The following is a 12,723-nucleotide window of genomic DNA, read 5'->3' as shown; positions in this document are numbered from 1 at the left end:
AAACATGATTATTTCTGCTGTAAAGATTGGCTTTTTTAAATTTGTGTGTATGTGGTTTCCGGTACTTCTGGAGCCAGACTCAAGTGGATCCTGGATGAACTGCAGTTTTTAGCACTTCCGTGTTGGACTCATATTTTTAGACCGGAGGTTGCTGCTTACATGAGACGTGCATCTCACAGAGCTGGAAAGAAATTCCAGAAAAGAATTCTGAATGTTTTTTTTATTTATTCAGACAATTTTAGTTATCTTATTGCAGTTATATCAAAAGAAAAGAAAAGCGCAGTAGAAAACACTTTTTTTTTTCAGTGCTATTAAGGTCCCCCCTCCCCACTTGGACCCTAGGTAGTCAGTCCCACTTTTCCCCTCCTCGACGCCCCTGCATGTCGCGCAGAAGTAGGTCGCCAAACTGAAGCATGAGAGAAAATGATCAGCAGCAGTGATCAGGAGCGCACTGTTTCTCACTCACCAACCTTAACCACTAGATGGCGACAAACAAGAATTATCATGCCTTCATGAAATGTGATGGTGTATTTGATTATTCCGCACACCATCATTACACTGTAGTCTTGCTTAACAATCATGACAGCTATACGGGTTTAAGACGCAAAGCAGGTAAGAAGAAACAATGCATCTTCAGTAGCTTACATATGACTCGTGTGATAGTTAGACGTATATTGTTTTCCAGCAGGCATAGCATTGGGGCCTATGATTAACCCGAGTGGCTGAGGAAGCTGGGGGTGCTAAAGCAAACTAGCCATGCTGACAAGTTTGGTGAAATGTGCAAACCAAAGTAGTTTATTGGAGAATGTATGTCGTTTCGTGGGAACTATACATTATGGCTCAATACTGCATGTGTAGATACACGTCCAACATGAAGATGACAAGGTGTTGACAGAGTGTTAAATCAACAGAGACATACCTGTGTTTGCAGCAACTCGCTAGTAGCTAACATGTTAGCCTGAAACAGGCCGTGGACGTCTGTTAACCTAATGCAGATACAAGAGTACTTCCGGTGGTGGACGCCAAAATAAAACATCGAGTGAAATAAAACAGCAGTTTTTGCTCTTGATTTAATGTTTTGCGGTTTTAATGGCTAGGAAATTATGTACAGAAGGAAAGTTCATTTAATACAGATAAAAAATAATATGATGATAATAGTAAGTTTATTCTACAAAATAGTGTGTTATTTTATTGTGAAGGCGTATTTCACGTTTCTTCAGCTCTCACCTGAAATGTGATGGAGCAGCTTGACAAGCGCGGCTAGCTAGCTGGCTAGCAGAAGACTTAACCCACTTAACCTGAGTGACACAGTGAGTGTGTTTACATTTGGGGCCAAGCGGTTGTTTGTATTTACCTGTGACAAATGAATATTCACTGCTACCTGGGTTAATGTGTATTAGCTGTAGTGTCAAACCCCGTTTACTAGACGGTCTAACAAGTGCTACGTTAGCTAGCGTTACCGTTTTAACACCGAGGGATTGCTAGTTCACTAATTAGGTCTTGTTGGAATGAACTCCTAGAAAAGCAATGCTGCAGTTAAAATATAAAGATAGTATGAGTTCTAACAACCCTCTCGGTTCCATTATTAAATATCAAAATAGCCCTCACGTAGACTGACAACTATTCGTCTTTTTAAGGCCAGTCTGCTGGTAAAGTACATTGATCTATACAAAATGACTTCAAGTATTTCAGGATTAAGCCTCTTTAAAGATGTACATTCCTTCTAAAAAATATTTAGCCAACTTTCATAGTTGTTTCACAGTGTTTGCCATCACTTTACACAGTGTGGTACATTTTTTAATATAAGATCACATATTCAATAGCTGACCAAATAATAAAAGTAAACACTACTGTGAAGAGGGTGTTTGGGGGAGAGATTAAAGTACACAATTCATAATAATAAAAGCAATATTATTCAATCAATCAATCAACCTTTATTTATACTCAAGAGATCATTTAGGGGCAACCCTCATTTACAGTGACATTTAAAAAAAAACAAAAAAACAATGTATCAAGAGTATCAAAGTCATCAAATAGGATATTAAACAATTAAAAGATCAGATAAAATAATACAAATAAAAGGAGGTGTAGGGGATTGACTATAAAAGCACTAAAATAGGAAGGGCCGGTGGTTAAAATGATACAATAAATATACACAGGTTAACCTAGCTAAAACACTTGTAGAGCAGGGTTGAAAGGTTAAAAATTAAGATTCTAAATTGTCCAAAAGGTAAAAGTGCATTTAATTCAAGACGCTGCTGCAACTTGTTCCAGGAGTCAGGAGCAGAGAAACAAAAAGCAGTTTGTCCCAGTTCTGACCGAACTCGGGGAACATGCAAAAGTAGCTGGAATCTGATATAAACAGTCAAGGTAATGAAGAAGTTCAGTAAGGTAGGTTGGTAATTTTCCTAAAACAGCTTTATAGATAAAAAAGATTCCTATGGATTTTGCGTCTTTCATGGAGAGAGGGCCAGCCAACCTTATTGTACAGAATGAACTGATGTGTGTGAGAGAGGTTACCTGTAATAAATTGTAACTCAGAGTGATAAATGGAGTCAAGGCGTTTGAGGGTTGAGGATGGTGCGTTTCTGTAGATTACGTCCCCATTATCCAAGACTGACATAAAAACAGCCTCCACAACCCTCTTCCTACAAAACATTGGAAATATAGATTTGTCTCTTTAGAAATAGCGTCTGTCTGCAAGATTTTTAATATTTACATTAAAATTGAGGTTTTCATCAATGTAAATACCTAGATATTTATACTCTGTGACTCTTTCAATTTTTAATCCTGTTTTGTGACTATATTTATATTATATTTGGCTCTGGAGAACATGTATTGTTATTTTCATTCACCTATTGTTATATCAACAACAATAACATTATTATTATTTTTGAATATTGATATGTTAACATTATCTTGATGTTAACCTGATCTCCCCAGTGGTTCACTTTGAGTGCGTGCACCTTATGCTTCAGGATTTGGGTTGCCAGATTTTAAAAACAAAAGAAAGCATGGCCAATTTGAAAGATTGTCAATACTTGTGGAACCATAATCTCCAGTGAGGATATTTTAGCTCTGGAACAGACTGAAATTAATGTTAGTTAATCTTTATGCCTAAGAAATAAGTAAACAAGACCATCAGTGGGAAGACTGAGTTTATTTTCCAGTATGAAGTTATTTTTTGAGAGCCCTAAGTGCTGCCACTGAGTCGGGGACAGAATAGGGGAACAACGGTGTTCTGCCAAAACAGCCTGTTTTTAAACCATGTCCACCAGGAGTGATATAAGTCATTTTAAATAGGGCTATTTTGTTGTTTCTGATTTTGCTCTCACCTTCTCATGTTATCAAAGTTTTGCTTGAAGTATGACATTCGGCTTGCCTAAATCCACCAGCCAACTCTGTGTCTCTGTTACAGACTCAAGAACTACTCTATGTAAGATGAATACTGAGGACAAGTTGGAGGGCATGATGCTGAAGTGCAGCAGTGGAGGAATAGATGGAGGAGGGAGAGTCGGGCTGGTCGGCGGTGGACTGGTGGTGATGACTCTCGGGGAACGATCGCTGGCGAACCATCCTCTGTTGGCCGAGGACGAAGACGATGAAGACGAGGATGAGGACTTGACGGAGAGCTCGCTGGTTACACATGATCTGGTCCCCCCTGAGCAGCTGATGATGCAGGAGGAGATGACAAAGAATGGAGGAAGTGGAGAAGAAGAGGGAGGAGGCGAGGTGGGAGTGCATTTCCCCCTTAAACCCAACAATAAGTTGCCCTGCTTGCTTCATATGCCAGTGAGTTCATGCTGGTCCAGAGAAAGTAGTGCATGTAGACAATTTGTGTTTGAAGGGTCTCTGTGTCTTTGTAGTGAGTCTCACACGGGACTTCCACCAGATCTGTGTCCGCTCCATCTCTGATCCGCTGCAGTCCGGCTCCATGCTCTCTCGTCCGTCAACACCCACCGGTTGCGTTTTTGGAACGCAGCATGGAGCAGGACCGCCAGACAGCTGGAGTCATGTGACCAAGGTTTTCTGTGGCAATCATTGATTCAAGGATGTTTTGGTGCCTGACTTCCTGTCCCGCTCCATCTGCTCTGTGCTGAATTGATGCGTTGTGCTCTGGCGTCCAGCAAAAATAGAAGTCTTGCGTATCTGATTCCGTTGCCTTCCGAAGTGCCAGATCAGAGACGCAGCAGGAACGCAATGAAGCGGATCCAGTGGGGGTTAACAGATCATTGACTAGAATAAAAACCTGTCAAATCTGGTGCCTTGACGGATTGGAGACGGACCGGACACGGATCTGGTGGAATTTGGCCTTCACTTGATGTCCCCGCTTGTAATACCTGATGTGGCAAATCACTCAATTGAACAGATTCAAGGGTAGTGATGTACTCGCAAATACATGATTTCATTTAAGCAGTTTCAGGGCCAAATAATTTGACTATTAACCTACAAAAAGCCTGTTCATATTTTTCACACAGAGCATAAATATCATTGATAACTTAGAATAATCCGCAGGACCAGACTTGGGCCTGCTTAATCACAATTTCTCTTTATCACCTTGCTGATACATTTAAAGATTCCATAGATTTGGACATTGTTAGTTTAGCATGACAAACACATTACATAGGGCGGCTGTGGCTCAGTGGTAGAGTCAGTCATCTCTCGATCAATAGACCAGGGGTCTGATCCCAGGTCCTGCTGTCCACATGCCAAAGTGTCCTTGGGCAAGACACTTAACCCTGAACTGCCATCGGTGTGTGAATGGGATTAGTTAATACTGATGGGCTCTTTACAGACCCTCTGACATCAGTGTATGAATGGTGTGAATGGGTGAATGTGACATGTAATGTAAAGCACGTTAAGTGGGCTCAATAGAGAAAGCTCAATATAAACACAGTCAGTTTTTCATTTACCAACAAGGTTATTTTCTGAATTCATGGACCAAGAGTCAGAGATCTACAGGTGCCTCCACGCAAGATATATGTGAATTTTCAGCCTTTCTAGGATCTGAGGTTCCCATCCAGTCTGTTTAGCTTTGAGCAGGGGGTCACACTCAGAGGATGCTTGAACCACATCAGCTGGCTGCTTGAATTGTGGAGGAGCAGCTGCTCCCCCTCGGAGGGGTCCCCGAACATTGGTCGCTTATCCTGTGCTTGCCTTTTTGCACCTGCATGACCTGCATAAGTTGCTGGATGTGTGGGTGGGCTTTAAAGTAGGTCATTTGCCTTGTTAAATATCTTGTCTATCTATGGTCCTTCTTTTGCAGCTGAGCATCAAGCAGGAAATGAAGCTGTCTGAGTCAGTGGGCCAGATCAAGAAGGACAAAAAAGGAGGGAAGGACTTGATGGTGTGTCCCAAGAAGAAAAAAAGGAAGCAGCGTTCACCAGCAAAGGTGCGAGTCAGGTTGATCTCGGGGGCCATGTACTTAAAAAGACTTGACCTGCACGTGTGTGATCATTTTACAAAACAATGACTGCAAGAGTGAAACTAACACTGATATTCTTATTATTAAATGTTGTAGATCCTCAGCATCAATGATGATGGTTCATTGGGGATACAAAACCCCAAGTGTCACGTCTGTGTTCACTGTAATGCTGCATTCAGAACCAACTACCATCTACAGAGGCATGTCTTCATTCACACCGGTACGAATAACCCAGACATGTTTCAAAGTGACGTTATATCTTATATATGTTATTATGAAATTAGATAACATATTGATCAGTCAGTAAGAAGGGGTCATAATACATCAAGAAGTTGCTTTGATACTTGCTTTGACTGATAGTTACATACATGTGTTATCTACTCCAGGGGAGAAGCCTTTTCAGTGCAGCCAGTGTGATATGCGCTTCATTCAGAAATATCTTCTCCAGAGACATGAGAAAATCCATACAGGTGAGTAAGAATAAATGAAACCAGCAGGAACTAGGATTGAACCTTTCATCACAGTTTCAGTGGAGACACTTTGTTTTATTTTCTTTCTCTTGTTTTCAGGTGAAAAGCCTTTTCGATGTGATGAGTGTGGAATGAGGTTTATCCAGAAGTACCACATGGAGAGACACAAGAGGACTCATAGTGGAGAGAAGCCTTACCAATGTGACTACTGTCACCAGGTAAGATGTTTTGTGTCTACTTGTGAATAAGTAAGCCTGGAAATAACAGCATGATTGAACATGTTGGGGCATCAGGTATAAGAAACAGCAATTGGAAGTTTTTAGATTTGCAGGATGTGAACATATAATGTAAGGGATAAAATAGGGCTGGGCGATAATTCCATAACGATAATTATAGTGATATTTTTCTCAATATGAATATAATAAATGTTTGATTAAAAAAAATAGTATTTAGAAAATTGTAATTACACTCCCCAACCACTTGAAAGAGAGGGGCCCTAATGAGCGTTATAAGCTAGCTTTCACCCAACATTAGGCAAAAGAAGACGACATTGAACAACCAATCATGTCACAGGGTGAGAGGTAGGCATGGCTTAAAGACGTTTGCAGCAGAATGTAAACACAGCTGAGACAAGCTGAAACTTAGCAGCTCAAAGCAGAGTCGTTAGTCTGACACTGTGCTGACTGCGTTAACTATTAACTTACTACACCTAATTGAATATACTCTCAGGATGTGGGTTAAGGAAGAGCACAGAGACAACTTCTGCTGTGTAATTCAGACACTTTAAATGTCCACCATGACTAGGGGTGGTAATCGAAAACAGGATCTGACTTGGAACCGGTTCCAATTGATCAATTCCATCGGAATTGTACACCTCAAATGTTATCGGTTCTTCTTAACGATTCATTTCCCAGCACGACGTCACACCACGTTGCGTCACGTTGCGGTACATTGCATTACGTCACACAGTCTGCAACGCAGAACTCCTTCAACCACTCTCCAAGTTTTTTCCTCCAGGCTCCAGGGGCCATTTCCAGACTCACACGGCCGAAAATGAGGCACCGAGAGTGGGTAAAATATCTCTGCGATGACCCCCGGAGGAAAAGCGTTTTTCCTCTCCAAATTCAAAGTATTTTCCTCTTGAGGGGAAACAACATCACTCTGCCCGTAACCCTTAGTAATAGGGTTACAGTATACAATTTGATATTTATTTGTTGTAAATGTAAATCAAATTATGCAAATAATGTCATCCTGAGAAAAAAAAATCTACTAACTAAAACAAAAAATTTCATTATACACAAAAGAACTGCTTCCTGTTAGCACCGCCAGAAATGATGGATTCAAGAAGCGTATCAGAAAACTAAATCTAGATAGCTAACAAACCGTCTTCAACTTTCACTCAGGAACAAAAATCTGCCTTTTAAATTTAAATGAAATAATGATTTGAAATTTATTGTGATAATTATTGGTATCGACTGATATGAAAAATGTTATAGTGATAACATATTTTTCAATATCTCCCAGCTCTAGGATGAAATGAAAATAGTACTAGGCAGGGTTTCTGTATGTGTAAGCAAGTATTCAAATGATAAAAAGGACATGAAAAGACAGTTATGAAGTTAAACTAAAGTCTCATTTTGTCATCTTTCCACAGTACTTCTCCAGAACAGACCGGGTTTTAAAGCACAGACGAATGTGTCACGAGAACAGAGAGAGAAAGACCAACAAGGCAGCTGGTAAAGTTGGGCCTCTACGTGAAGCAGATTCTTTCGGCCTTCCTTTTCTTGCCAAAGATTGTTCACTGCCCAAGAAAAAGCGCCAAAAGTGTTCGGACAAGAGTTCAGGCGCTCCAACCACTGCTCAGGCAGATGGGAACACTGTGGCTGTAACAGAAACGGAGAAGGAGGAGCAGAGACAGAATAAAATCGAAGGTCTACCTCTCTATGCTGTGCCCTCCAAAGTCAAACATGAGTATGTTATTGCAGACTACTCAGTGGAGCTTCCTGAAGACACGGCCAGTCAACACCAAGAGGACGAAGTGTCCTCGGAAGATGCAACTCCTCCGAAACTGGTCCTGAAGAAAGTCCCCAAGAGGACTCTGAAACAGTCCAGTGAACCAACTCCTCCCTGCCTCTCCACTTTGTCTTCCTTTGAGGAGAATACTAAGGTCACACAGTACACCTTTGAAATCGTAGACAAGCAAGGCCTTTTAGAAGTCGAAAACAACACTGAGCTGGAGTCAGTCGAAGCTCTTCAAGGACCAACAAAGCCAGCAGCCAGCAGCACAAACTACGACGACGCCATGCAGTTCCTCAAGAAGAAACGCTATCTTCAAGCTGCAATGGCTAATAACAGTCGGGATTACGGCCTGAACACGAGCAGCATTTCTTCTCAGCCGCCTGTTACGCAAACTGTGGTGTCAACAGTCATTGATGAGACTGTCCCTGCCACCATTCTGGAGCCACAGCCCATCAACACGGAGATTAAAACCACACACGACAAGAACGTTCTGCCGGACGAGGTTCTTCAGACGCTGTTGGATCATTACTCCAACAAAGCCAACGGGCAGGCAGACATCTCCTTCAGCGTGGCCGACACAGAGGTGACGTCAAGCATATCCATTAACTCCTCAGATGTTTCAGACAGCAGCCCCGGGGAGAGCCTCGGCCCCTCCACTGCGCAGGCTCAGCCAGCTACAGAGAAAGTCAGCCTCTTGCAGGAATACTCCAAGTTTCTCCAACAAGCTCTGGAGAGGACGAGCCAGAACGACAGCTACCTGACCAGCCAGAGCCTCAGCCTGGTCTCCGAGAACCCCACCTTAGCCGGACAACCTCTGTTCTCCACCGAGAAACAGTTTCCTTCCCCCAGCAGGTTCAAATCAGGGATGAGCTCTCCACTAAGGTCCACTTTAGAGAAACCTCACTTCGGATTACTGGTCGGGGACTCCCAGCACTCATTTTCATTTTCAGGTGACGAGACCACCCCTCCCTCCGCAGTGTCCCCAGCTGACGAAGACTTTCTGGAGCAGGTCTCACCCTCAAAAAAGACAGACTCTCCGCAAGGCATACTGCAGACTTTTCAGATTAGCTCCTTTGATCAGAACTTCAAATCTCACTTCCAGACTTCAAGATCTGGGTCCTCCTCTCAGTTTACTGTTGCCAATGGACAATTAAGTCTCCGAGGTCACAGCACAGACTTCTCAGAGTTCCCATTAGTCAGAGTCAACGAGACCAGATCTCAACTGAACTCCTCCCCTGATGTTACATCCAGTGAAACCTTTGGCTGAAGGGAGCAGAGGAAGAAATCACTTCTGTTAATAATTTCAGTGGCACTTTATCTCATGTCTCCTTTTTTTGCCAAAACATTGTCCCGTCGCAACTATGTGCTCTTTCTCATAACATAATGTTATAAAAATGTTTGTTTGTTTTTCCTTTTTTTGTGCATCTTCACAAAATGGAAATACTGAAAAAGTATAACGTATTTTTAGCACTTCCCCTTTAAAAATTGAACTGCAGATGTGCATGGGTATATTTCTTGATTGAGAATGTGCATTGAGAGATTAAGCGACCAAAGTGTAATGCAAGAGATCAAGGAAAATATTCTTTCATATTAACGCCACAGAGTTTTATTTGTCAATCATTTTGCCTTGCATGAAAAATGATCAAGTCACTCTTGCTGCTTATTGAATCATTTCCCTTCCACTGAAGTATAGGCCCTGTCTTTAAATGCCTCTTACTGTATCTACCTCCTCTCGATGTTAATCTGGCTAGATTATACTCACTCCTCCTAGGTCCTTTTACTCTAGATGTGTTCAATTGTCTCCTACGAAACCTGATGATTAGATCATAACATATTCTTCACTTTATGTCAAAGTCACTTTTGTGCACCTTAAATGGGTGTTTCGACATGAGATGTGTCATAAATGCGTGTTAATCTCCCTCTTAAAGATTGGGCTGAAAATGGTTGTTAGTTTTACCAAAAAGAAGAAACAAAAGATCTTCATTTCTAAATGTATAAATCATTTATGGTTATGTAGATAATGTATCCCCTTGATGAATTTATCAGCACTTTTTTTATAAATCTGACTGCAGTCCAAGACGGGCTGTGGAATCAAAAAGTCTGTATTGTACTACTTGTTAAAGTTTTACCCCGCTACTCTTTGCCCCCCACTTAAAAAGAAAGGATTGGTATGTCCTGGCTGCAGGCATGTAATGTTTGCAGGATAATTCTTACTTTACTTCTAAGTATAACAGAGAGTTGTAGTGAAATGACTTAAGAGGATTGTGCTCATTTTTCTGCACAATTTGCACATTTTTCACTACAGAGAATGTAGTGTGTATTTTCAGTGGAGGAATCTTATATCACCTTTATTTTAAAGTCAAGGTTTGTCTCATGAGACGACCCCTTGTATCAGATGTGGATCATGTGAAATCACAGATGATATTCCTTGCGATTGTTGTGGCTGCAGTTTTTTAGATGGTTGTTTCTCTGAAATTCACGAGTTAAGAGGAAACATCGATGGAATTACTCGTAGACGCCCTTTGTGTAGACTAAAACAAAAGTTCAATGGAGGCTGTGTTATGAAAGAAGTGAACATGAGGGTTTTGGTTTTCCTGTTTTGTTAATTTTGCATCTGTGCCTTTCAGTTTTTTTATTCCACTTTCTTTCTCTCATTCCTGTATTTTTTTTCTTTGTCAATGCTCTGATGCTACTTTTTCCTCTTGCACAATAACAGCAAACATATAAGCTATCAACCTATTCAGTCTGTAATACTTTGAGACCTGGAAGCATATTTAATTTTGTCTATCCTATTTTATTATTGTCAGATTTGAAGAAACAGCTCCACCTGTAACCCTCAAACTTTTATCTGTGCTTAAAAGGAAAAGGCATTTCATTGATCTTGCTGCAGTTTGTATGATTACAGAAAGAAATGTTTCAGTTACATGCTTTTTGGAAAGTTACCCTTATTCATCTAAGATTCAGTCGTAAGCCACATCTGTCCAAGCCTGAAAAAATGCAATAGAGTGGAGTTTCTTCATCACATTGTTGATTCTTTCTATGTGTATGTCTGTGTGATGTCTTAGGTGCTATTGTGTAAAACACTGTTTTGATATGGGCCATTTAATTAGGATTTTGATAACAGATGTTAAGATCCCTCTTGTTACAATTCTACTGACAATCAGGGACAGACGCCCACATTAATCATTGAAGACATTATTTTCACTCAAAGATCATTCCCAATAAGATCAATTCAAATATCCTACTGTAAATACATTGTATATTTTTATGTTCTGAGAAGTACTGTTAGATCTTTGTGTCAATAGAGAGACAAGTCTTGTGCTAGAGACACTTTTTGTCAGTGAAAGACACATTCATTAATTTCCCAGCATTAATCACACTCAACAATGAAATCAGATGTGGCTTTCTGAGGTTTGTATATATCCCACCGCTGTTATCAGAAACATTTCTTTGACGGTTTTATTAACGACTGGTTAAAGTGAGTTGTTTGTATGTAAGGTAATGCAGTTATTATGGGATTTACTGTGTACAACTGTTGGTAATGAAAAGCCCCTAAACCCAGAACAATGCAGGTTTTTGCTTTGTGATAATTCTCCTGAACTGAAGTGGTCGGCTTGATTTGTTATTTTATGCTTGTAATATTTCACTTGCTATCCATTTCCTCGTAAAGCAATGATTGAAAGCACACAGCAGAAGAGTCATTCTGTCTCTTTGAACTGAATCCCATGAATGGTTCATGTACGTTTAAATTAAATGAATTGAAAATGCAAAACTGTTCAAGGAGATTCATGAATAACCCGGACAGCACCATTTCTTTTCTTGAATTAACTGTTGTCAGTAACCTGGCCATAAGTGTCCTTGTATAAGCTAGAAAAAAAATATTTGTTTTGTGTAAAAATATCTGAATTATGAATTTTTTGATAAGAACTATTTTTGAAACATGTCATTTAAGGCACTGAAATGTACAGTATATCGTATACAGTCACTATTACTACCCTCATTTATCTCTGTACAAGTCGTTTGTGTCAAGATCTTTCAAATGCAGAGGGGAGTCCTCTTCTTAAGTCTGAACTTCCTGCTTTACTAGAAGCTCAGCCTTAGGTTAGACAGTAAGGTTTATTTGCATGGTCTCTAACTTGTTCGGTCGAGTGAACTTGTTTTAAGAATAATGTGCAGCTTTAATTGTAGCTGATTAATTTCAGTCAAGTAACCCATTTGATTAGATTTTTTGCTATATATTATGATTTGTAAACAATCTGATTAAATTGTTGTTTTGATTGTTGTGTGTCATGTCCTTATAAATAAAATAATTCACAGTATTTGATTTGAAATGTGTTTGACTTCTGTATGATTTGACAAATGTCTCTAAAGTTTGACAATTTGAGGTTTTTTATAATTTCCTGGAGTATGGCTTAATGCAAATGTAATGCAAATTTTGGACTGATCAATGATATGAATGTCCAAAATGAAAGAAAATGCAGCGACCACTTACAAAGGAATCAGTGATTTAACATTGAAGGGTAATGGAGAAAAAAAACATCCAGGTTACGTAACATTCAGAGTCGACAAATATATTCTTAGGATTAGTAACTGTTTGCTTGAAGTCTCTCCGTCCTTTTGTGTAGTCACGTGTAAAATATGACCTACGTAAAGTCACACACAGCACTATTGTATGCCTTTCAAAAGTCTTATTGTGGCCCAAATCATTATCTCCACTCCCATAACCAACAGCTCCCACATGTTTTAGGAAATAATTCCACGAATAAAAAGATAAGGACACCAGGTGGTATGTGCATTTCTCAGAATTAA

At 40.1% G+C, this 12,723-nt stretch overlaps 1 protein-coding gene across 5 annotated transcripts; it reads left to right on the top strand.

Annotated features, from left to right (window-relative positions):
* Positions 1–447: 447 nt before the first annotated feature.
* znf148 (zinc finger protein 148) lies at positions 448–12,233 on the top strand. 5 transcript variants are annotated; one of them, XM_034693834.1, is made up of 7 exons: positions 448–612; positions 3,419–3,732; positions 5,267–5,392; positions 5,522–5,645; positions 5,812–5,895; positions 5,995–6,113; positions 7,550–12,233. In XM_034693834.1, exons 1-7 carry the CDS (start codon positions 483–485, stop codon positions 9,179–9,181), a joined length of 2,529 nt encoding a protein of 842 aa, XP_034549725.1. In that variant the 5' UTR covers positions 448–482; the 3' UTR covers positions 9,182–12,233. The 5 variants fall into 5 exon arrangements, with proteins under 5 accessions (XP_034549725.1, XP_034549724.1, XP_034549728.1 ...); XM_034693833.1 differs by having other exon boundaries at positions 3,419–3,792; XM_034693837.1 differs by lacking the exon at positions 448–612 and adding an exon at positions 1,218–1,310.
* Positions 12,234–12,723: the final 490 nt, after the last annotated feature.

The sequence above is a fragment of the Notolabrus celidotus genome, chromosome 10 (genome assembly GCF_009762535.1).
Source record: "Notolabrus celidotus isolate fNotCel1 chromosome 10, fNotCel1.pri, whole genome shotgun sequence".
NCBI lineage: Eukaryota > Metazoa > Chordata > Actinopteri > Labriformes > Labridae > Notolabrus > Notolabrus celidotus.
The sequence above is the reverse complement of the archived record's forward strand: the minus strand, read 5'-3'. Positions and strand labels throughout refer to the sequence as shown.

Coding starts and splice junctions, on each gene's coding strand:
- znf148 (XM_034693833.1), top strand. CDS start 483: ATGGCGACAAACAAGAATTATCATGCCTTCATGAAATGTGATGGTGTA. Junction 613..3,418: donor GGGTTTAAGACGCAAAGCAG/GTAAGAAGAAAC, acceptor TCTCTGTTACAG/ACTCAAGAACTACTCTATGT. Junction 3,793..5,266: donor CCTGCTTGCTTCATATGCCA/GTGAGTTCATGC, acceptor CTTCTTTTGCAG/CTGAGCATCAAGCAGGAAAT.